General features: G+C 40.3%; 2 protein-coding genes across 3 annotated transcripts in view; one reads left to right on the plus strand and one right to left on the minus strand.

Annotated features, from left to right (window-relative positions):
- Positions 1–26,786, plus strand: part of cratb (carnitine O-acetyltransferase b) — a 184,389-nt gene that overhangs the window by 54,739 nt on the left and 102,864 nt on the right. The window lies entirely within an intron of this gene.
- Positions 1,223–26,786, minus strand: part of osbpl10a (oxysterol binding protein-like 10a) — a 52,684-nt gene continuing 27,120 nt past the window's right edge. The window contains 8 exon segments of the mRNA XM_079368074.1: positions 1,223–3,020; positions 3,878–4,031; positions 4,138–4,320; positions 4,961–5,147; positions 7,059–7,557; positions 7,674–7,823; positions 19,498–19,628; positions 24,254–24,494. Of these exon segments, the coding sequence (XP_079224200.1) occupies positions 2,976–3,020; positions 3,878–4,031; positions 4,138–4,320; positions 4,961–5,147; positions 7,059–7,557; positions 7,674–7,823; positions 19,498–19,628; positions 24,254–24,494 (1,590 nt within the window). The 3' untranslated portion in view covers positions 1,223–2,975.

Below are 26,786 nucleotides of genomic sequence, written 5' to 3' on the forward strand. Positions count from 1 at the left end.
CAGCTCAACTAAGAACATAAATCTTTGACTTGTAATTTTTCAGGCACTGCACTGTTCTTTGTGTCTGGATTTACAGATGCCAGGTCCAAACACTATAAGTGTGTGTGTGCGCGTGTGTGTCTGTGTGTGTGTGTGTACGTGTACGCACGCTTCAGCAGTTTTTTGTATCAAATAACTGACACATCAAACGACTCAAACATCAAACAGTCGAACTTGTTTTGTCACATCTCACTGAAAAGTGACTTTTCTAATTCGTATCACCTGTTCATGTCTTTTGTGTTTTGTCTGAGTTGCTTTGTTCTTTTCGCTTTGATCGTCCCTCAAACACAGTGTCATTATTCGGAGGCGTCAGACCTTCGACAAATGCCACATTGTTTTTGTAACTCGCCTAAACTGTGTCACGTCCTTAGATTTCCCATGACTTTTTTTTTTTTCTCAAGAGGAGAGAGAATTCAGACTAAGCCTTAATGTGATGTACAGTTTTTTTTTTTTTCTTTGCCCTCTTTCTGTTTTTCATTTTGGGTTCATTAGGAGCAGCAAAACGCTTCCTTCCTCTACTAAGTTTACTTATGTCTTAGTTGCTCAGTGCCGTCTGTCCTCAACACTGTTTTAGTTCGATGAAATCCCTCCCCTTCAAAGTTTACATTTTTTCATTGTTGTTCTGTTCAGCCATCTTTAAATATACACCTTAATGACAAAAAAAATGTGTACGGTGTTGTTATTCATGTGTCCCCTCCTCTTCCTGAAGCTGAATGCCATTTTAAACTGGACAATCCTGAATTTGAAACATTGCATTAAATATATTCATTTCTTTCAGCTGAAAGCCGACCACTTGGTGGCAGCATTAGCCTTCAGTCGAAGACATTTTCTTCTGCAGCGTTGAGTGCACAGAGTGACTTAAAGTCTGGGGGCGGTTGGTGATGGGTTTCAGAAGCATGTTTGTTATTTCATGCCAACCAGGTGGTATCCAGTGGTGCGAGGTAAAATCTCCAAATCCAGTTTGTCCAGAGACGTACAACACTTTCATATATATGTAAAGCTGCACCTTCCTCTTGAAGCAGTATCATTTAATGACTTTAGTAATTCGATGTAAAGTGTTTAAGAAGTCCTCTGAAGGTGAATTATTGAGCATTTTTATGAAAGATTCCACCTGAAAAATTAAAGCTGTGTGTACATAACTGACATAAGACGTCACAAGAAGGCGTTTCATTTCAAACAAAAACAAAAGTAAAAGGTCTTTATTCATGGACAGTTCCTCTTTTATCACAATCATTTTCTACTTTAGTAAATCCTTTATAAGATATATATAAAAAAAAAAAAAAATCTGTAAGTATCATGTAAGGCGAGTGTCATCAAACAGTAATGAACAGTGGTATGCTGCAGATAACAGGTTCTCTCAGTGGTGGCAGGTCTGTCCTGCATGTTGTCATGGAAATGACGTCCGCTACAAAGAGGCATCTGGTAAAAGTCACCTGGCTTTATATACTGAATGAATATTCAAACTGAAACGACAACTGAAAGCAGGCAGTCAGGACATTAAAATATAAGGCAAAAATACTAAATGCAAGTTTGCAAGTTTGCAATGGATAAATGTTTACATCTTTAAATCAGAAGCCTACAGTTCAGCGCCCCACGAACAGAGACCATTGTGTCCTCAAAGTGGGCGACCCAGGGTTCGAATCCGACAGAGGGCTCATTCTCCACTCTCTCTTTCCCTGATTTTCCCTGTGCACTCACTAAATAAAGGCATAGACAGCCCAGATTTAAAACCTTGAAAACTTCCATTATCCCCTATATATGAGAGCCTGTTTGTGTATTTCTGCAAGCTTACAAGAACCACAGCAACCTTACAAGAAGTATGAACTTCAGAAGGTACGGGCTGTCTAATTACACAAGCGCTATCTTGAGGGCACGGATACAAACACAAAGGAAAGAAAAGATTGAAAAGAGTGAGGATTCTGCCACACACAAACTCGTGTTTTCTTTTGGAATAATAAGTTGCTAATGGCTGGAATAGCCGAGTACGAGAGGTAGTAATGGAAATGTAAAAGGTCTGCGTCTCACTTGTTGGAGATCATATATTTTGAGAGACCTTTAAAAGAAAAAAAAGGCAAAACACGACGCAGTACCAGTAAAAGACGGAAAAGAAGTATCCTATCTTGTGTAAATGTGCCCAAATACATTCATAGTGCAGACAAAACAATCACTTTCTAGAAGCATACTTTAACTCACGTTATTTTATATTAACACACAATCTAATGTTTCACCTGTTGGTTTATATTTAAAGTTCAGATTTATTTAAGGTGTCCTTATTTCCTGCAAAGCCGTGAGAGACCACCCTGACTGGTAAAAGCCATAGATATAAAAGATTTAATTTATTTCTATGGGAAAAGTGCTTTAATAAACAACTCAATTACAGCTACAGTATAATGTGTAACAAGGAACTTTTTTATATTCATTCTATAACGCTGCATTTTTAACTAAAAGCTTGAAACTAAACATTGACACTGTCTGAGAAAACACAAAACTGAACACCTGTGGAAAACGTCATCATTGTGTGTGTGTGTGTGTGTGTGTGTGTGTGTGTGTGTGTGTGTGTGTGTGTGTGTGTGTGTGTGCGTGTGTTTGTGTGTGTGTGTGTGTGCGTGTGTGTGTGTGTGTGTGTGCGTGTGTGTGTGTGTGTGTGTGTGCTTGTATGTGTGTGCAGAAAAGGCCTTGGCAAGGTGAAAAATAGAAATACTCTAATTTGAATAGTAATACTATTTATAAAAATCTACTTTTGTCCCAAGAGCTCCAACCGCTTGGTCCTGCTTGTAACAGTGGAGATCCCTTTTGGCACCTTTCATTTTCCTTTGTGTGTCACTCTGGGAGTCTGTAATCCAGGAGGACTCTGCTCCCTTTGTTTGACGTCCTGACCGCTGACTCAGCGTGGTGAGGCAGGAGATCAGTTATTGTCCGCTAGAGGAGAGATGCTTTCAGGTCGACTTCCACATGGGACTGTTGTAGGTCCAACCGTCTCCCTTCACATGTGAGGCAGAAAAATGGCAGAATAAAAGAAAAATTACGAACTTTGAGTAAACGTCAATTCCCCCAAATTACCCAAAGTAGCCATGCAGAATATTTGTTTTACCTCTTTTACCTATTAAAAAACTAATATTTCTGCTTCAATCCAAATATAAATCCACCCAGAAATGATTTCAGAAACCATAACTACCTTCCAAACAAGAGAACACAGTATTAATGCAGCATTTATGTTTGGAAACCTTCAGTAAAACGAGATACCAAAGTGAGAAAGTTGATGTAAACAGAGCGCCACCTGGAGTTAACAAACTTAAAGCTCCTTTGAGGAACTTTGCGTTTGTGTTGTTTTTGGCGGCCCCTGTGGACAAAGTGCTGTATTGTCTCTCTTCACTAATTTAGTCCTGAACATGTGTTTGTAGAATATTTTGAACAAAATCCTTTTCCTGCTTTCTTGTAACAGAGGATTTATCTCTCATCAACCATCTTTAGGTTGTACATTTTAAAAAAGACAAATGCTGTTTGGGCGGCTTGAAGTTAAACTGCTGGCAGCAGTTTTAAACATTAAAATGACTTTACAGAAATATTTCATGTGGTGGCTGACTGACTCTTTTCATTGTGTGGATCATAAAGAGACATTAATTTCAATTTCAGTCTTTTTCAAAGCTAGCTCAAAACTCCTCATGGTAGCTTTAACATCACGTTATTTTTGTATTAAATGTCAGACGGTAAATAAATAGCACTATCGAGTAAACAGAACTTCTTATTTAGAAATGTAAGAAGGAATGCAGCATGAGGATCACGCTCCTGAACCTTCATGGAAACCTGCTGCTCAGCCATCACAATCCGTCCACTGTACCTCTTTGGTGAAGTATTTGGGAGTCCAGGGTTTGTTGTCAGCTGCTCTCTGCCTCTCCTCTCCTCTCTGTCGCTCCTCCAGTCTGTGTTTCTGCTCCGTGGCCTCGTCCATGTTCCCTTCCTTCAGAGACTTGGTGACATGTTGCCATAAACGCCTTGAAATGCAAGTGGAGGATAAGATTAATGAACAATGTTCCCTTACCTGGCACCACCTCACCTGTGTAGAAAGCAGCATTATGTTACCTGTATGGATTTCCTCACCTCGATTCTGTCCTGCTCTGTCTGTCCACGGGTCGGAGCTTCTTTCTGGTGACGGGTAGTTTGGCCGTGTCGATCACTTTGGTTTCTCCGCTGCTGTAGGTGAACTCCAGCGTGCCGTTCCATTCGCCCTGAGCTTTACACACGATGGTGTTGGTCGGGTTGTGCTTGACCTCTGCTGTCACTCTGTGTGTGCCAAACAGAGACATTGTTGTTGACATTGTTGTCGACCATATTTTTTTTTTTTTTTTTTCAACATCCAACAACATTTGTATTTGCACTTGACCTACAACTTTGCTGCCCACTCTGTGTTCAGTGGACACGAATTCATTGAGTTTTTAGGACAGGTAGTGACATCACAATGTGCAGAATTACAAATAGTGAGTGACCTTATTCTTCTATCCTGGACCTGAATTATTTTACTTTACTGAAGACCGAAGTAGAAACGTTTTAATAACGTTTTAATATCCATACTGCGTGTGCTGAATTTTTTTTTTATTGTTTAGTCTGTCGAATGTTTTAAAGATCAAAAAAAGTGAAATGTCTTTAGAGCATAAAGCTTATGTACTGCTGACTTGTTTAACTGTGCAGATGTAGACAGTATGAAAAGTGGAATATGTGTTTCACAGTTTGACAGACTGTGGATGATGTTTTTGGTTCGATAAAATCAAGATGTAAAAGGGAGTCACACTGTGGTCATAAAGAAGATGCAGGAGAGGAAATGTTTAAAAGATATCTTCACGAAAAGCGATGAAGGTATCCAGTATTTACCACATGAACGAAGGTCTTTCCATCGGAGAAGGAATGAAGAGTTATAAACACTCACCGGTGAACCTTCCCTCCATAGAACGGCTTCGTGTGAAAGGTGACGGTGGCGGAGTAGCCGCTCTTGGCACAGTTGATGGAGACTTTTCCGCCCAGCTCGACCCAGGGCACAGTGAGGATGGAGCGGGCGTAGGCACAGGGTAACGTAAAGACGTACTCCTCGTCGTGCTCCAGCAGACAGAGGACCCCTGAGAGGAGGAAGAGAGAGAGGGGAGATGAGATGCATGATGGGAAAAATCTGATTAGCAAAGAATGCAAGGAAATTGTTTTATTTAGAAAAAGATAATTAAGTAGAGTATAATAAACAATCACTGCAGTTTGCTGCTGGTATCATGTACTTAACATATAATACTTAGTATAATAAAGTCCCACATTGAAGTACATTACATAAAGCAGCTGATATCTCCTCCAGGCAGTGTGTCTCAGAAGAGAGCCTATTATACGTTAAGCTCCTGATTGCCTCTCAGCACATGTTAGTCATCATCTGAGTCACACAGTCGGTGCATAAGTGGATTTATTTTGTGGTAAACAACGTCTTTCTGATTCGCCTCTGCTCCTCACATGTCCATGAATAGCCTCCTGTTCTTACTCCATAATCACATGTTTACACAGGATCAGGAGCGCCTGCATCCATTGTGCGGTCCCGTCATGAAACAGAGGCTTCACACACTGAGAGATTAACCTGTTTAATCACAACACTGGTCTGCAGACATCGAGTTCTGAGAATGTTCCAGTTTGCATCTCGGTTCATAAAAGTGGTGGATCAGTCTGTAAGCCTCGCCACGTGGGTACCAGGGATTCAGTTCATTTCTAAGTCGTGACAGAGGAAATCATTGAGCGTCAAGATAATCTGCAAGTTTAGTATCCGGAAGTTAAATAAAGTTCAGACGTTTTATAATTAAAATGAACTTAAAGAGTCAAAGTATGAATAATGCAGGAAAAAAACATGAAGTTATGGAGCTCACAAAGTGGAGAAAGAGATCTGTTATCTTTTAAAGTTTAGAAATACCTCCTCATGAATTTTAAAGGCAGTATTTAAATGGCGCTGATATGAGCTGCTTACCCGTGACCCAACTTCATTTATGAGGCCTTTACTCAGGCCGAGGGGGGGGGGGGACACTGTGGTCACAGGGGGCGCTGCAGAGTTGCGTCTGGGGATTTAAAATATTAACTAATTGGCTGATATTTTTCACATTGAACAGATTTGTCTACTCCTGGGAAAAGGTTTTTCAACGACATGTGCCGTCACAGTGGGAGCGATAACACCAGAAAGTATTCTCGTTTGAGAAGCCTCTCTTCCTTTTTCTGCGTGCTCACTGACAGTCGATCCATAAAGTCTGAGCCAATTATAAACTCACACAGTCGACTGCTATCAGGAATGCAGTAACAAAGAAAAACCCAACCAATCAATATTCTCTGTCTACGTGGGTCACTTTGTTCTCTGACGGGAGCACGAGCGTCCGAACACGCCGATGTTCTGCTGCGTCACGACCAGCTGACGGGCGATCAGAGGAGCTCTGAGCTGTGATGTCTGAACGGATCAGGTCATACATCCAGATTCAGTCGATAAGGCTCAAAGACTTCCTCTGTCCCTGCTCAGGGTGACTCATAAAAAAAAGGGGAAAAAAGCCTACAGTACTTGGTGTGAAGGTGCTGACAGGGTGCACTGGATTATTGATTGCCATTGGAAAGATCCTGTTCTCTTCTTTATAAAGGACAGGACACTGGCACTGTTTTCACATATGCACACCTGAAAGTTTCTAGAGAATTTCAGGAGGGCTGCCCCTGAAGTCTTCTAAATCTGCTCATTCATATATTCCCCTTACAATGGAAACTATCGCGGTCTGATTGTAGGGGGTACAGAGGTCTCCTGAGATGAGAAGTGATGTAAAAAATATGGCACGGAAGTGGGGGTGAAGCAACACCCTGTACGACACTGTGACTGTCTGGATATCTGTTTATACATCAGTAAAGACAGAATATCAAATCCTTATCTCAATGGCAATTTCATGTTTCTCAATGAAAGGATGAGAAAGTTCAACCCAATGTGAAAGAATGTTTCAGATCTTCAGTATTTCCTCAGATGTGTGTCAGCTCACCTTCCCCCATCATGGACACTCCTATCGACATCCCCATGAACTTGCTTTTGGTCCACACGTGAGCGTTGACGCACATCCTCCTCTCCTGACACTCACAGTAAAAACCTGACACTGGTGGATGATGGGAGACCTGCTCGGCCACAAACCGAACCCTGCAGCAATCTCCCGGGGAATCGTCCTCCTGCTGTGTGTTGTTAGGGCCTCTGCTCGGCTCCCATGACGACCCCTGGTTGGATCTGACCGAAGGTTTGACTTTTTCCCGAGGCACGTCCCAGGAACAGTGGAAGGTCTCTCCCAGCACCGGGTTGTACGGCTTCTTGGCCACGGCTCCTTTCCGCCCTTCGTGGAAGGCGGTCAGGTAGTACTCGACAAAACGTACAATCCTGTCTTCGGCTGTTGCCCCGGCTGTGATTGACAGGAACATGTCAGGGTGGGCCATGAAGTTGGCGTACATCTCCAGAAGTGATCGCTTTTCCAAAATAAAAGTTGGCAACACCACCTAGAAAATGCGAGAAAAAAAATTATCTATGAGAAATCATAATATGTTTATTTCTAGGAGTCAGAAGTGCATCTGTTTTGTCTTTCTTAGTTCAACAGTCAGTCTCAGTGTCTTACCCGTGTGAGGTCCATGCCCAGTTTGAGCTGGGAGAGCAGGTGGAGGATGATGCTCCGCTGGTCGTCCAGGACACCCAGGTCCTCCTCTTCATTGTCCTCTGTATCTGTCACCTCTTCACTGGGGCTGATGTCTTCAAGCCCTGGATGGTGCTATTAAAACAAGAAGAAAAACTAAACACAGGGCTGACTGTAGCTTTGCTGTTCAGAGTCTGTGAGACCATGCTGATATACTGGGATGACATGTGAAAAGCTTCGACTTTTGAGTAGACTTGTTAGGAGGTCGGCTCAGAGACTTTTTATTTAGGATACTTGTCATCACTAAGCTAATGAGCTGAAATCTGTAACTTCTTTAAAGAAGTTACCCTGTGATATTCAGGGGAGTCAAATGTTTCTGATGTAGAGCGTGAAATGGTCTACTGATATGGGGAGTACACCAAAACTACAAACGTATTGTCTCTTAAAGGATCGTTACAGGGTAGTATCATTTGTTCAAAAGCTTTAAGGACCAGCAGTTTAACGTCACTCCAGAGGAAGAAAGAGTTTAACGTTTGTTGTGTAAGTGTACCTGAATTACTGGTGTCTTATAAACCAATGAGAGTTGGGCTCTTTGTAGCGAATGGCACGCAAATAAATACAATCAATCAATAAAAAGAGAAACATAATCTTTGTTTATCCATCTAATTCATACCGCCTCTCCACTCTCAGCTCAACGCTCACCAGTTCCAACTAAAGGTGGAAGTCTTTAAAAACCAGGTCACACACGTCACACACTCGTCTCTTCAAAGAGCCGACCGCTGCAGTTTTGACTAGGACGGGAGTAAATAGAGCGTTTGTTGGAAACCTTTGGCAGCTCTGGATTAATGCATTCATCATTCATTCATTACAACATGGTGATAAGAGGTTGTACCATTCAATACAACTGTGCGACCCGTTAATGTGTTTCCAGTGATTTGGAGAGAAAAAAAGAAGTGTCAAACAATATTTGAAGGCTGTTATGTAATGAACTCATGTGATTTTAGTTTTCAAGCCTCCATCACAGATTCAGATCAAGAATAAAAAAGGACAGTAAACACACAGCTGTAAAGAGAAAAATGTATTCTATCTGGAGTCTGCCAAGGATGACTGTTCGACATCCTCACAGCAGTGACAGGTGACATCACACGGAAAAGGCCAAACGGAGGAAGATGAAGCCGTTTCCTTCCTCCAAACACTGACCTGTCAATACCTATGATGAGGTCACCATAACTCATTCAAAGCTTAAAGAGGCCAGAGGCAGACCTGTGAGAGAGGCAGCCTATAAATACCACAGGACACAACCTCATTTACTTCTCACAGCACCCCACTCATCCTCCATTCAGCTATATCGTCCCACCTTTCAAGCCCCTTTCAGCGTTTCATATAGAGGCCTACATATCTCTGAGCAGCTGAGTGCCTCTTGACAATAGGCATACACAATGGCTTCCTGGGAGTACAGCAGGGAAAGGTTGTATTTGTAGTTGTGTCTTCCGTTTGTGCTCCAGCATTCAACTGGAAACGGATCTAGTCGAGTTTAAAGAAGTGCTGATGCCTTTGATATCTCCTGCCGTTACTTGGGGCAGAAAGGAAGATAGAAAAAAAAAAAAACCCAAGAAAGAGGCTGATGTATAATGCAGAAAGTGCGCTCAAGCCTGTGGGCAACAACAACTCTCTGTGCTCCAGTCTTCGTCACACTGCTTTTTATCCTATGTTTCAATCTGTCCTCAATGCATACATGTCTTTTTATACAATTTAAGAGATCTAATTTCAGTGAAGCTGCTGCTACAAAAACAGCTAAATGACAGGGAATGATGAGGGAATAATAATTGCATGAAGGAGAATAACTGTAAAGAAAGTGCCTGCTCGGATGTTACCTGAATATTTCATTCCATTGCATGCATGCAAAATGCCCCACATATGCACCCTGAGTACACACTCTGCACCATAACATTTCACACATAAGACATGGACACGCACGCACACACTCACACTCACAAATACACGAGGGAGCATGCGTGAAGACACACACGGACAGGAGTCCCAGGAGCTTGTTTGGTATTCTGTGCAGAGCGATATATATAGACGTGGAGGGGAAAGGAGAGGAGGTATTGTAGGGGGAGGTCTATTATGATTCCAGAGGTTCTAACTAATTAAAGAGGCTCTTGACAGAAACAGGAAATTGCTGCTGAAGAGGTGGACGCATCTCAGCAGAAAAACCCTCCAGTGAATATATTGGCAAATTTGATGCTTGTCATTACACACACAAAGACGGTTTAGTTTAACTGGTTCGGAAGGGATTAATAATGGGTTGAAGGATTAATAAATGCAGAATTTGTGTGTGTGTGTGTGTGTGTGTGTGTGTGTGTGTTAAGGTAAATGGACTTGAGCTTTTTTTTCCACAGCAGGCCACACACACATTCACACACTGATGGCTGCTACATAAAGGGCTGCTGTATTAGCTAACCTCATTCATACACATTTATACGCTGCCAATGAAGCATCGGAGCTGGGGATTGAACCTGCAACCTTTCGTATTGGAGACAAGGGGTCTCTAACACTAAACCATAGCTGCCCCATTATCAACTTTCATCTGTAACATTACAGAGGTAGGTACAGAGTGTTAAATTTGTAAACTTTGAATGAGAACTGGCCCATTTTGATCTAAGATTGTACGTTGTAATGTGTTTTTGTTTTTTTTTTTTAATCAGGAAATTTTTGATTTCGCCTTTAAACTTGAAATGGCACATTTGAAGAAAACCGTTTTACGCATTAAGCAGAACAGAACAAAATATGCTCATGAATGTCGGCCCCCCCAACACACTTTTAGTCCCCATCATCTCTGGGGCGGGTTGCTATCTGGAGTGGATTTATAGAGATGTCTTTGCTGAAAAGTTGGAGGTCTGAATGTGATATGATTACATATATATGTATATATATATATGATTACATAAGTTGTTCAATGCATTTTAAAATAAACCTGAAACTATACAGTATTGGAGTAATTATATATATATATATATATATATATATATATATATATATATATATATATATATATATATATATATATATATGCCTAAACTTAATTGTGGAGTGGAATAGTGTGAATTCTGTATTATATTAACAGAAAATAGAAAGGATGAAAAGAAGCTAGAACTTTATATTTACAGCTAATGTCTGATCAATACAGCATGAGTATGTATTGACTAAGCAATCAATAAAGCAATTAGTTACATCTTTTGATAAATGCTGCTTCATTACAAAATCGAACCCCCTAATTAAAAATACAATGAAGACATCTTAGCCGTGATAGAAGAACAAACTTTTTATTTCACCATTAACTATCCAGCATAGCAACTTTTTAGGATGCGATGCTTGTAAATGTTTACTGCCAGAACAAGCCCAGCTGGCTAGTTTGTTCTATAATTTATGAAGTCAACAAAGACTCTGTGTTGGAGGAAAACTGCTTCACATTTCTGATAAGTGATGTTTACTGCAAACTGCTTCCAAGTGCATGCTGGGTAGCCCCCTAGGCTGCAACTTCCCTTTTCAACCCATATCCAAAAACAGATGCAAAGACTAGCAGCACACCATGTGAGGACACAGGCACAAACACAAACATCTTAACACTCACGCTGCATTGCTGTGTCGCTACAGGCTTGACTGGAATAAAACTGGATCTCATCTCCAAAAAAAAAAGGAAAAGTCAAATAACTGTAAACAATTAAAAATAGAATCCAGAAAAAGGAAGAGAAGTTCTTCCTCCACAAACAAGACAGCCACTCCACGCGGTCGAAATCAGTACAATATCCAATCAAAGAGGTGTCGCCTCCATGGAAATCCTGTCATAAGAGTGTTTCTTTTAAAAGTTCTTAATTCTGAAGGGTGCCATAGACAAAAAAAAACAGAGCTGCTTTCCTTTAGGAATCGTTTGTCTTGTTTCCAGAGACGAACTATGTGGCTGAGTTAAGGTGGTGAGCTGCTATGCGTGACTTGCAGAGTCTCTCCCACCACCCACTCTGACAAAACGGGGAGGTGGGGGGAAGACAGAAAAGCTCAAGGAAAGTCCCAGTGACGTTTCCCTCTGCATCCTCCTCCCTTCATCCCTCTGGCGTGCTTCCCTACATCTCTTTCCATTTTTACTTCCTCCCTCCCTGCTTTCCTTGTCACTTGTCCCTGCACTGCCGTCGCTCCTGTACTCCTTTGACATGCATCCCTGCGTTCATCCCTCCTCCTCCTCCTACATAATCTATTTCTCCACCTAACAAACCTAGATAGCCCACTTGTCATTTTCACATGGTGACTATTTTCCTCTGTCATATTTAGGGTGGGCATCTCAAATATTGTTATAACATTGCTTTCCAATACCCCCTGAAATTTACACTAAATTTCAAGTTTAAACAAACATTTTGATAACCAAAAGCTAAGGTAAGACAACAGCATTGGTAAGCATTCAGTCATTTAAAGATAAAATTAGTCTTAGTTAAAAAAAATAAAAAGGATGCAAAGTTTTTAAGAGTTTAAAACGGGGCCTTAAAATGTGTCATAGACAGATAAGAATCCAGTTTGCTTGAATATTGCAACAGTTCAAGTATCAACAAGTAGGCTTTTTGTTACAAACATTAGCTGTACTCTCATTGTAGTTAACTAAATATAAGCTAACATTAGATGTTCTCTTACAGTAGTTAACTAAATATAAGCTAACATTAGCTCTTCTCTTACTTTAGCTAACTATAAATAAGCTAACATTAGCTGTTCTCTTACTTTAGCTAACTATAAATAAGCTAACATTAGTTGTTCTCTTTGCTTACGTGCACACATTTTTTTTTTTGATGAATTGTCCTAATGTAGTTAACGTGTTTTTAGGTAGGTATTTTTCCAAAGACCATAGCAACGTTTTAATATCCCACCCATGTCAGAACAAAATGGCTACCACATGAATATTGTGAATGAGCGCCTGTCAGGCACTTCAAATACTTAATCTCCATTCTTAGACAATTTCTCTCTCTAAATGTAATTCTCTCTGCAACCATCGTCTTATATAATCCGTTCGAGCTTCACAATCTTTCTTTTAATTGACTCCAATGTCATTTTTGATTTATTCTTCCTCTCTGCTCCTCCACCCCCGCACTGTCATCTTTGTCATAATTTCTTCCATTCACACTCTTCATTCAAGCCATCCACTATGCTGTTTCATCACCATCTTTCTCCTTCACTGTCTCAGTATGGTTTCCTTCCTGCTTCCTGTTCTGTTTCTTTCCTCTTTAACTCTCTCTGTATCTCTCTCTCTCTCTCTCTCTCCCTCAGTCATCAGGGACCAGTGTGGGCGTCTACAGAAGGCTTAGATAGGACAAGTCTGCATGCTCCCACTTCAAAGTCTCCTTCAACTGCAGAATTTTGAACAAGCCAGATAATTTATTTTTGGTCAAAACATCACCTGAGAAATGGGGAATGGTGCTTTGAAACCATTCCCCAACAGAAGCGTCCTCTTTCTAGCTCTGCCTTTGAAGTTTGTATGTTGGAGCAAAGTGGTTTTCTCCTCCTTTTCCTACTTCTGCTCCTTTGGGCAAAGTGAGCAGAAACTAAGTAAAATTGAAACCTATTTATTAGTCATCACCAGCACAGCAGAGGACAGATTTGTTGGGCAAATTATTTTTTTTCCATCTCCACCCACCCCGACTTTATTTGTAATTAGCTGGCTGTGTTTCCTGAAGTGTTAACCCCTTAGACGAGTGCTAACCTCAGCATTCAGCAACTTTCTGGCTAACACAACAGTTTGATTAGGCTACATCAAGTGTGTTTTACTCCTAGGCTTTGATACATTTGACCTAGAGTTACAGGTTGTTCTTGTCTGTCATATCATGTAACTATTAAATGGTATCATATGCCCCAATATCCCTCTGTTTTTTCTCTTATCTTAGTATATTTCACTATAAACTCTTATGAGTTTTAAAATAGCATTAACCCCCTAACACACACACTCCTTCCTTTACTCATCAGTGGACAATTGCCATTTAAATGGCATAAATTTAATGTAACAGTTATTAAGAAGTTGCAGTATGTTGATTTTACAGGAGCAATTTGGGGCTAAGGGGCTTTATTGAATAGAAGTTATATTGGGCAAAGGACTAAACAAGTGTTTTCTGTACCTAAAAAATGACCAAAAGTTAAGCTGCAGCCAAGTACCGGAAGAATAAAGCCATGAAATGTGCTTTTAAATAGCACTTTAGCAGCTTTGAATGTAAAAGTTAATAAACACTGAGCCAGCATCAGACCTCCCAAATCTCTTTCACTTCTTCAAAAACATGAGGCAAGTAGGGCTGAGATGTTGAGTCTCAGTGCTTCATATATAAATCATCATGAGCTGTTTCATCAGCACAGCCTCTAATGAGAGGATATGAAACACAGGCGGTGCAGACACAGCAATTATGGCTCACATTCACACGCGCACATACACACTCAAATTTGGAAGGAAACGTACTTTGTTATGTTACACTTCGGATAGAGTAATACTGAGGCCAATGTGAGCAATTAAAGAGTTGAAAGGAATTAATACATGGGCATAGCAAGGGCAGGAAAAATTCTTTCTCAGTGTGTCTTTGTAGAAGTGTTCTTTAGCTGATGTGAAGTTTAAAGACATTTTAAACAATGTTTAGTGTCTTTTCCAGAACATCAGGGAATCTCTTCAAATGAGACCAAGGGACCATTTAGAGAGAAAACAGTCTATAAAACTCATCAGCTAATCAAAGATTTTGGTTGTTAAAACAACTACTATATTTGTCTGTTATTTTCTGCCTTTGATTGTGGAAAACTGTAGAGAGTTTTAATTGAAAACACGACACAGGGGGAAAGTATTTTCCTACAGCCAGTATTTTCCAGAATCCCTTAAGTATATCCTGAGTTCAATAAGGAGTGTGGATTAGGGGGCAGAGAGTGAGTCATGGGTTGATATTTTCCACGCTGAGCTCAAACCGAAGAACACGCAGCTCTTTATGTGAGGTTTTCATCCTCGGATTGACACGACCTTTGTACTAGTTAATAAGACTTAGGTCAAACTGAAGCACTGTCACGCAACACTTTCTAATACTTGAGCTGATTATTAAGGCGTCATAAACCTGAAGTAATTCACTTCTAATAAACAGAGAAATAAATGAACCCCTTAAAGGTTGTTGCATAATTACAGACCTACAAAGATTATTAGACGATAACATTATTGCCACTGTTGGAAGCTTACTAATTGACTTGTGTTCATTGATATACAGTATTATTAAGCTTTACAGAATAAATACTGCACAGCAGAATACTTTGCTGCCCTCTGCTGGAAAAAAGAAGAAGCAATAACTCAGATGTGAAAATATGGAGTCTTTGGCTCAAAATGCTGCATCTCATCTTCCACAGTGGTTTTATATATATATATATATATATATCACTCATGCTATTCTGCTGTCATCTGTAAATAGAGACCTGGATGAAGCTGATTTATTTTTTAATCTTCCGAAACAGCTGATGTCCTTAGGAAGACAGTTGATAGGACCGATATGTCAACCATGGTGGGTGCTGGTGCTACTTCAAAATGCATTAAGCCCACTGATTTCTGCAAGCACCTGCACATTTTCCTCCATTTTCCTCACCGTCAAGCACTGGCCACATGCTTCCTCCTGTTAGCTGCACACTAGGACTGAATATCAAACGCCACTGTGGGGCTAAATTATTCAAATACCTAACCTTTATTATTCTGGGGTGATGTATTTTCTTCCTTGCACTCACAAGATTACAGAGAAAAATTGTAACCTGGCAAACCACCAAGACAAGAAAGTGGAGATTGGATCAAAAGATGTGACCTTGAGCCGTACAGGATGCAAACATTTTGTCCATGAGTTAAGCTGATGTGACAAATACTGAAATAGGAGCTGAGCAAGAACATTTGATTAAAGCCATTAATAATTCATGTCCGTTCTCTTGTTTCTACAGTTGGCTGCATACAAAGTACAAATGTCAAACACTTTTCTTTTTACACTGTTTAACCTTAAACATCATATTTCAGTGACCATGTGCGTTAAGCTGTGATGCACTGTGTTCTCCCTACCACAAGATGGCAAAACATCCACCATACCAGATCCACCAATACCTTAAAAACAATACACACAGCCTGTGTTCTATATTATTAAAGTTTAGAGATGTTCAGAAAAATTAAAAGAAAATCTCCATCAAAATCAGCTTCACAGAGAGATAAAACTCCTCGCCACTCAAATAAGACAGGAAGAACTCAGATGGATGATGGGCCTGAATCTCATTAAAAGATTAATTCACTTTACTGTCAGGCTGAACTAATGTGCCTTGGCAATCTGCAACACATCTCCTCTGTCTCCCTGTCCCTTTTCTTCAAACGTTGGCCACAGCATCTTTGAAGGCTCAAACTAAATCTAGTTCAAGCTGCAGGGCAGAGCAGAGAAACAGACAGGAGAAGAAGTGCCAAATGTTGCAGAGCAGCAGCAGAATGAGGGATGAAAGTTATTTGAAGGCATTACTGCAAAAGGAGATGACTACTCTACCTTCATAAGAAATGACACAGCAGACTAAACTGTTAGCAGACAATGTTTTCACAGTAGTTGAGTGGATGGTCAATTTTTAAACTGTGATGTCTAATTTAGTTAGAGTGAAAAATGTTCCACTTGAGAAAAGTGAGAAGTTTCAAAGAGGTTTCATTTAAAAGAAGATAAATCGTTTGAGTAAACTGATGACATTTTAATTGTAGGTCTTGTAGATTTAAAAGTGAAAAGACTATAATAATAATGATTTAGAGATTCACAGTCAAAGAGGACCAGGACGGAGTAGATCATTGTACTAAAACGTCACCTTCCTTTATACTTTAAGTCTCTGTGGGGTCTGATGGAGTTTTCCTTTTTCCTTTTCTTTTACAGGATCTAGTTCTTATAATTTGGTGACACCACAAACACACATCATGTTCCCACTGTTTGGAGAGCACATGTTATTTATTTTGAAAATGAACACAGATAACTTTATCCAAGTAAAAGAAGGCCTTTCTCATTTCACCTGTTTAAATTTCTCAATCAAATTATGCTTAGGTTAAGTCCCAGGTGGTCATTTTTGCAGTTTCCTTGGTTTCCCCCTTTATTCAAGTTTGGAGTGACGTAGTATTAGTCATTACTGAAACAAAGTAGCATAGCACACTTCAGTAGACGGATACTTACTGATAGTGTCAGGAATAATAGATGGTTGGCCGAGGCCTCCTGAGTCATAACTGCCATAATAGTAATGTCAGATGTGTCTTTAAGTGTGCTAAATAACCATTATGAACCACCCTCCCTTCTCTGCTCTTAATTGTGTGAAGTGAAGTGAAGTATGTTGAACAGCTTTAAATGGGTTGACACTCCAACAGTGTAATACCCATCTTACACTCATATGTCAATAGAAATTATAATTTACAAGACAGTTTAGAGAGCGGCCAGCACAGTTAAATCCCCTCACAGCAGATTTGGAGGGTGCTGATTCACTGCTCACATCAAGGATAGAGTGTCCCTCCCTGCGTCCTGTACCTTGTTTTTAGGTTAGATTTAATGCGACTGTCAGTCTGCTATAAAATTTGACATGAGGCTGTTCCCTTAATGTTGAACAAATGAGGCCAATAACAAGTAATGACCCAGGTTTAAAATTTGTCAAAAGGTTATAAGAGGGTGTGACAGGGAACGCTTCCTAGATCAAACTCGCCCCATTAATCTTCATCTTGTTATTCATAGATGAGGGTTCATTTTTCTACAGTGGTTGAATAATGAGATGACAGGACCAGAGATCAATGGGGTGTTAAAGTAAAGTGGCCTATGTTCACTCACATGACACAGAAACTTCCAAAGTTGCATTCATCATAACAACATGATCGTCATTTTCAGGATAAGGATGAAGTCTGAAATGCTAATACTGCACTGTTGAGTCAAGTTTTGATTAACATATTTCATATTTCAAGGTTAAACAACTTAGCTAAGGTAGCATCCAACCACTTCTTAGCTAGCATTAACTTTTCATAGTGTGTGATAATCTGACAGATTTGACCTGCATTTCTTGTAAATGGAAATGTAAGCTAACTAGCAATGTGTGTAACGCTAATGTTAGCTGACATACTGAATTATCAAATAATTTACACTGAAATATTCTTGACATCCCTTAGACTGGCAATAATCATCTGTTTTTACAGTAAAACAATTTGACAAACTTTGACAGCCACCAGTAGCTTTCAACCAGTTCTTGGCTAGCATTATCCATTTCCAGTGTTACTAAAAGATACCTTAAGGTAATCTAAGCTCGCTATGAATAAGTGAAATGCTAATGTAAGCTGTTGTGACTTATCTAAACAGATATAAAACAGGCTGTTTCACACTGATATGGCCTGTTATCCCTTATGTTGTCAGTAATCTTTGTCTTTTAGACACAAATTAAAAAACACATTTAAAAAACACTAGCTTCTATTGATAAGAGCTAATATTAGCTTTTCACTCATTTCTAGCTACTATTTTCCCTAAACAGTGCTGTCTACACCACTCTCTAATAGTCATATAAGCTTTCAAAGAAGGTTCAGTGCATAGGGTTGTGATTTATGTGCTATTAGGTTTTATCCTGAAATAATTGGTACCTTACAGTGCTGAATCATTCAAAGTCGTGATATTAATCTTTGATGAATGGAATTGAATAAAATATAAATGTAAAAATGACAAGATTAGAAACTTGCTATTTGCTTCTGAAAGTTTAAAAACAAACTGCAGAGGTGTTTGCTATCATGCTTATTTCTGGGGTACACTAACGCTTTCTCTGTTTCAAGGGTTTCCATAACAACCAAAATCACGCTGTCATGAATTAAAACGCTATGTACATATTTTCCCTTGGTCCTTTGAAGTTATAAATCAGTATTTTAACAAATTCATTGCAACATCTGCTTTCCATTTCCGCAGTGTCTCTCACTTAGCCTCTCACTATACTTCCTATCTTTCCCTCTACCAGACAGACACATTATTGCGTCAGTGTCACCTGGACTCTGTTACCTCTTTCTCTGATACATAGTGGTCCAGACACCTGGACAGACGGCCGCTCTCTGCAGTGGACACACAGGACATGATTCATAAAGCCCTCCCTCCCCTGGGATGGGCTCAGTTCCAGCTCTGTACTGTGTGACCCACTTATTTGACAGCAGCTCTGTTAAAACTTTCAGAAGCAACGAGTGCTTCTCTTGCTGGGCAACAAAGGCAAACATGGGGGAATGAAAAGAAAGTGAGGCAGAAGGGGCCTCAACATTGTGACTAGCACAGGGTCATTTCTGGCATTTATCGGAAGTGTTTATTTCATTTATGTTTTTCAACAGTCCTTATCTTATAAGTAGCCGTTATCTTTGTATTTCCCTCAAAACAGCAAGAAAATGAACTTAAAAAGCATTTCAAGATAACATCATCCTTTGAAGAACTGGTAAATCATTTCAGAGGAAACGGATATCTGAGTTGGCATGTCTTGCAGATCTGCAAACTAGTTAATAAAGGAACAAGAAAAAGACCAATGCACTGAGGCCTTTCATGTCCATATCTGCTTCTTTTCTTAACGTGTGTAGAATTTCTAGCAAATGAAGGCTCATTATTCCAAATCTTTGTGGTGAATATATCTCACTGTTTACTTTTAATTTAATTTATCTCCTCGATTAACTGTGGTCTCAGTTCCACATATCAGTCAGTATAAACTCAGATCTCTCAACAAAACAAACAGGACAGAAGAGAGAGGTGATAATTGACAGTATGACACAATCTTTTCTCACCTCAGCACCATGGGACAGACTCCTTTTCCTGAAGGTCGGAGAGGGCTCGGCTGATCTCAGAGGAGTCAGACCTCCGTTCTTCAACAGCTCCCCTGAGGGCGACTTTGGTACAGTCCACACAGGGACACCATCTGAAACATTAAAAGGTGGCGTTAGAGCTGAATGTGGACTAAGAGTAAACAACAGTGAGGAGGAGCTGCTCAGGATTTACTACTTTATAATATTGTTAGAATTTTATAACTGCTTTATAAACAATCGATTTGTAAGAAATAATGCTTGATCTTGAGATTGATGAAATAAATATGCAACAGAATCAGAGTATCAATGTATCATATCATCCTCAAGATCCTACTTATTTCTGACAATCAATATCAAGGGGCTCCTAAATGGCTCTAAATTACGTGTGTGTGATCTACATCATTGTGTGTGTACTCTACTAAGGTCGCAAATACAGAAATGGTAAGAAAGATGGTACATTTTTTCTCAGGGCCACAAACAATAAAATGTTCTGTAGAGTTATTAGAAATCTGTACGACTGCTTATTGAGACCAAGCAATTTCTTGAAAGTAATGCAGTGGAATAGGCAATAAGTCTATAAATAATCTTTTCATTCTTTGCTGCCTTCAGTTATAAGATTCTGTATCAAAACTAATGATTCAACTTTTTGGTCTTTTATTAGATCAGATCAAGCAGATTCCCTGTTATTTGTCTTTTTATTGTCGTGTTTACATTTGAAATCCTCTCTAGCTTCTAGGCAGTTTTCTGTCCTTGATGAGATTTTTTTTACCCCTTTTATTTTTCAAATTGATTTCTATTATATCACTCACTCCAGATCTAGTTATCCACTATATCAAAGAAGTTGGCGCTGAAGTACAGGCCCATAAGTAACAACCTTATGTGATGTAGTAAGATGAAAAGTCTCATGCTTCATGCCAAACACAGGAAGACTGGATGACAGCGTAAAAGGCTTAGCCATCAACTTTAGTCACCGCCGCTTACAGCCTCATAAAATTGCACTCTCTAAATCCATGTTTAAGCCACATCTACAGCCATGATCATGTTTTTTTTTTCTCATGTATGTACACCTCCATTGGAAAACCAATTTGCAAGTTTTCTAATTCAAAAGCCTCTCATGTATACCAGAGTATAGTAGATCATTTTCTTTCAAAGCACTACAAATGGTTCACATGGCCGTCTCATCTCCAGTCCCAAAACTCAAATTGGGTTAAAAGTCTAATTTACCTTGAGGCCATTCTTTGATATCCATTAGTGAGACACAAGCTGTGCTGACACAGGTCGACAAGCTGGAGAGCCTGAGGCAAGTCTGTCTCGACAAAATGTGCTGATACAGCCCTCAGGCCAGGCCTCAGCTTTGGTCAACTGACAGTTTCATTGACAGGAAGCTGAAAAGTGTAAGTGAACCTTCTCCAACACTGGCACTGGACTCCCACATAGAAGAGATACGATCAGGGGTACATCAACCATTAGGCAAGTGGATATGAGCGAGTTGTAAATAGAGTGCAAATAGATTTGTTCGAATATATTCCAAAGAGTTCATGTCAAGATAGAGTTTTAGGGGTTAAATATCCAGAGTAGTTCATGTGTTAATGCCAGTTATACAAACACAATTGATAGCAGATTTGTCTCTTTTCTCTGGGATGTCACAATGAAGCACCAGAAGTAGAAACACTCAGTGAGCAGGGGGATATTTGGACCATTGGATAGAGGCATGCAAGGGAATACAAAAAGCTGTCGCAGATCAAACAGTGGAGGGACAAACATTCATGCAGTAGCTGATTCCAATGGCTTTAACCTTTCATTTCTGGGCAGTGACATCGATTAAGATTCTCATATGCATTCACATTCAACTCTTACCTTCTTATTACCCTGACTGTTCCTTTTATTTAATTTAAATTCGAAATTGTCTGTTTTATGCTTCATTGTTTTTGTTAAACTGCAAGGGAATGAGTGAAGTTAATTTCCTTTATGGATTATCTTTCCCTTAAAGGAAAAGGTTCTGTGCATGGGTGAGAGAAAAGGGATCGGGCTTCAAGCTCTTTATGGTACTGACAGAGGAAAGGGAAGGGAGGGCTCCAAAAAGAGAAAGAGCGAGTGGCAAAAGTTCTCTGTGACATCAGCTGATAATACTATGCTGTCTGGTTTGTGATTGGGAGGTTTTGGATTGGCGATTAGAAAAAAATCCATCAAGTACATGACCCTCTCAGTGATTAGGGTTGGCAACAACAAACTGTTCTGGTTTTGGAGAAATAGGAGACTGGAAGGACTAATGTGCTGGCCAAACTCAGTCCAATCTCATGCTCTGCTCTATACCCAAGAAATGTCTTATCCATGCAATGGAAAATAGCTTTCCTGTGTTTGCTCATCAAAACCGTTGAACCAACCAACTGACCAGCCAGCTACTACCTTTATCAGCTTGATCAGATCTAGATGCTGCCCATGCCAATGCACCATACTACCTACGGCAAAACTGAGATCCTAACAAAAACTCCTCACTGATGTGTGGGGGATACATGCCGAAAGCGGGGAGCAGATGGACCCCCACAGGACTTATCAGCCAAGCAGCGGAAGGAAATAGGTTTGTACTTGCGGCCCGGTGGTCCCACTCCACACCAACCCCTGTCTGATGAACAGGTACAGGGCAGGGTGACTGTTGGTGCAAAGAAAAGACCAGCAAACTGTGAGGACTGGCTGATTGGATGGGATTTTGCACCCATCTAAATGCGGGTCCCAAAAGATCATTTGAAAGACGGAGATGCACAACAATGTTTTGGCCTCCAATGGATTCCAATAGGCTCCAAGAAGGGACAGAAACAATCATTTTGTCCTTGTTTATCTAATTTCATAACACATTCTCAGCATGTTCAGCAACGATGCCCATTGGTTTTACTCTCCAGACATGTCCTGGAGCTCTCCGTTAGGGATCCAGGGCTTTCCCAAGCAAAATGGAGTATGTTATGCCTTCAGTATCTCTGGGATTGCCTCAGGTTATCCTACCATTTGGGTTTGCCTGAAGTACCTCGAAGAAAGGGGCAGCTCTAAGGCATTCAACAGAAATAACCAAATCACATCAAATGGTTTCCTTCGACAAGAGAGGACTGTTATGGTACATAGTTCTTTGCAGATTATTCAACTCCTCACACTAACCTGGTGTGTTCAGCCAGAAAGCAAGGTGGATTTTAAGAGGTGGCACAAACCAATGGAAAGTCAAGAAAGGACAGACATCAGTGAATGGGAATACATTAGGTAGCCTGAAACGAGGCAGCATGCCATACTTATCCCAGAATTCATGGACAGAGACGAGACGAAAAGCAGAGAGAAAACTGCCACCTTAACAGATGTACAGTTGGTATGTTGGCAGTGATTCAACATGGACATTAAGTACGCTAGAGCTGTCAAAATTTGCCTTGCTTTCTGTCGTAACACATTTGTATCCATCTTTAAAGTTATTATTCATCATCAACAGACACTTCCCAACCAACAGATTATCCAATTCTTCAACATACATGAAAGTGGAAATTTGCAACTATGGCCGCACAATTATAAGAGACACATATCAGGCTTAGATTTCAGCCGTTAGAACAGTCAAGTGCAGTTCACCTTTGAAATTGTGAATACATACGCACAGCCATTAAACAGACATTGAGTTTTGTTTGTTTTGACAACAGCAGAGTAGAAGATTATGCTACATGTACTTGAGACATTTCAATGGGCCTCTTATTGTTCTTCTGGGCGGCCACTGGGATCCATAATAACTGCTGTAATTCTGTAGACGCACCTGTCAAGCCTTTTGGCAGAGAGTGTTTGGTGCCCAATAGATTTTAGTGGAGTACAACCATAAATCAATTCTAATCTTGTCTGGAGAAAACATTAACAGTCTTGTCCCTCTATGGAAGCCTAGCAATTAAGAGACAGTTAATGGATTATAAATATCCTTCTGTACCTTAGAAACCAGGAATATTCCACTGAGTTTTATAGATAAACATCATCTATCTTTTTCTTGTTCTTGTTCGGTCTTACATCAACCTTAACTAACTGCTCCTGAATCCTTGGGGTTATGGCGATACAACCAACCACAAGCTTCAAATGGTTTAAATTGTAACAGCTTTATTGGACTGAAATATTGATAGAGACCTGGCACAGAGAGCGTTAACAAGGCAGAGGTCTGACATTTTAGGCACCAGTGTGGATTCCTTTGGCAAAGACGTATTCACTTGAGGAGATTTGGAAGTGCATAGTGTGAGTCAGTATATTACCGTTTTTCTATTCCCAGATAAACCCTGATTTATTTTGACATGCATGAAGGGAGACAGTTGGAAATTAATTTCAAGTATTCTGTAAACAACACTGACAATCCATGTTCATACACACTTCACATTCATGCTTGTACTTGGCACTACCAATTTGAGGAACTTGGCATTTCAATGTTATTGGGGACATTGAAGAGACACGATAATGAATGACAGACAATACAGCACAAAAAACTACTAACTGACAAAAAACAGAAATCCAACACATTGAACACACAAATGCAACACTCAACAGCATTTACTACAAACATTGAAGTTCAAGGTACCGATCAGGCAGGGACAGGAGCCACAGTCAAGCTGCCCCAGCTGAACTTTGCCACTGGTGTTTGGCTCTGGAAGTGGGGACTGGAAAGACAAGAAGGATAAGGGAGATGGAGGGGTCGGGGGCTCCAGTAGCAGCACTGGAACAGGGCCTGGGGCGAACTCACCGGAGCGTGCTTCATGGGATGTGAAGGTGCTATCGGAGCTCTGACAGTGATGTGGTGCCTGGCTGTGGCCCTGAGTCTGTTGGAGGATGTTCAGGCACTCTCCCAGGCAGCTTAGCGTGGCAGCGGATGTGGCTTTGAGCAGCAACAAGTCCTGGTCTAGACAGGAGAGAGAGCCTCTGGTGGGAAGAGAGTCGATGGACTGAACCAGGTTCTTCTGCTGGCCCTCTGCTTGGGCCATCACCTGAGGGACAAAGCAATAAAAAACACGGTCAAATATGAATATACATAAAAGAACATCCTATCCCAAATTACATTTTTGACTTCTCTCTCTGAGAAACAAAAAATCAGAAATTGTAAGAATAAAACATTTCCATCAACACGGCAAAGCATGAGTGTGACGCTTCATTTTCCACCACCTCATAGCTGCCTACTGTTTCACTTTGTGCGTAGGAAGTGATGCAACTTTTGCATTCATTCTGGCAATGCGAGTTTTGACTACAGTCGACAACTCGTCAAGAACCATCTGCTCGAGGACAGCGCAGCCAAAAACAGAGCCTGGTGAAACTCTTCGCACAAACAAAAAGTTCTCCCCTGCTCCTACAGAGTCGCGCAACATTTCCTTGTGAAACTTATCTCAGTATGACTCACCTCTGAGAGTCTAAATGTATCACAAAAGGAAGGAGACAATGTCGGTAATCGCTCGCGGGTAATAAGCTTCTCCCGAGGCTAATGAATCTAACTTGTTTATCAGCGCGGAAATGTTGTATTCATTAATATTGTATGACTTCACACATCCAAACGTCCTCTGCACGCTCTTGAATAACATATCAGTCTCCTTGCATCACTACACAGATCTAGTATTGAATCACTGTAAGCTGTAGTGGTGGATTTTTATTTAGCAGACACAATCATGTAAAGGTGGTTTTCTTTTTAAGCACCTCGCCTGTACAGTCATTCCCCCCTTCTCTCCTGCAGGGATGCTGTGTTCCTCACTCAGCCAGGTTTCTGTCTCCAGTGCTTGTTATAAATAGATTCTTCCTGTTCAGCACGCTCATAGTGTATCATTTTCACAGTGCCCTTCAGATAATCAAGGCTAGCTGTTTCACATGTTTCTTTCCTTTGTTTAAACACGACTGTACTCCACTGTGACGCTTCATTAGGACGGCATCGTAACTCTTTTTCCACTTTCTTGATTAGAAGTTGTGAAAATGTGTTCATTGAATAGAAAAAAGCGTCAGGCTTACGGATCGCTGAAGAGTCAGAGAACAGGGATTTTCAGTATAAACTAATCCTGACAGCTATAGGTCCAACTATGTTTTGAATATGACTCAGACTGAAACTGTCAACATTTTTAAAACATTACAAGACTAAAAACTAAGAATATGTACGGGAAGCAGAGGAGAAGATTTGATGGATGTTTTGATTCATTTCCACCCAGAAAATTTCAATATATCAAAACTTGTTTTTTCTGGAAATATAAAGGGGGATATTTAAGAACAAACTATAAACACAATCACCAGACGGTTTGATGAAGATGAACATAACGTGCATTTTTAATCTCTGGTCTTTTTGCAGTCACCAGCTCTTACAGCCGATGAACACAGAGACGTTAGACAGTGATTTATTCACAAGACCTTTCCGTCTCTCTAGAGTGGAGCTGTGTTCCAGATTTCTAAGTTGTCTTCCTCATCTGCTGTAATTCAAGCACAACAATAAAGCGATATTTACCACAACCTGGAGGAGTTTTTGAGACTTACCAGAGACAGTTGGATGTGAGTGCTGCTTTCTTTGAGACATGCATGTAAATATTTAAAGCAAAGCCGTAGAACAGTGAATATGAATCCTTGAACATCGTGCACAATGGGCAGAAAAGTAGAGACTTTTGCAGAAGCATAGCTGCATATGTAGTGCACTAGTAATACCAGTCATCAGCGCTGCCTCAGGCTCTATATTCCATAAAGGAGCCTTTAGCAGGTGGCTGTACAATTCTCTGAGCAATTGTGTTGCTATGCAACCTTAAGTTACTCTAAAAAAAAAAAACATTCCATGCTCAAAAATAACACAGCTCGCTAAGTTTTATGGTGCTCAGTGAAATGTAAGCAACACATGAGAGAGTTATACAAATACGGATGACAGCTGTAGTGGAAGAGATTTCTATGCTTGAGCAAATGGAGACACAAATATGAGATTAAGATGATAAAAAGAATAGATATAAAGAAAGACAGAAAATAAAACATCACACATAAGAAATGACGTTCTTATGGTTATGTGTCAACATCAAACCAAAGCTCATAAATGACATTAATGTACACAGGGTTCACCAAATATATTTGAGTTTTTCAGTGTTAGACATGAACCTAAAGGAGACATAAAATTACAGGAGGAGACCTTTTCAAAAGCCAAGTCAGAGGGCTCATGGTAATAGCAGCACCCTCTCCACACACACACACACACACACACACACACACACAGCTCTCTGGAGCCAACAGGACCAGTGGTGCTTCCATAAATAGCCTAACCCGAGTGTTCCGGC

Source organism: Symphodus melops, assembly GCF_947650265.1.
Source record: "Symphodus melops genome assembly, chromosome: 18".
Lineage (NCBI taxonomy): Eukaryota > Metazoa > Chordata > Actinopteri > Labriformes > Labridae > Symphodus > Symphodus melops.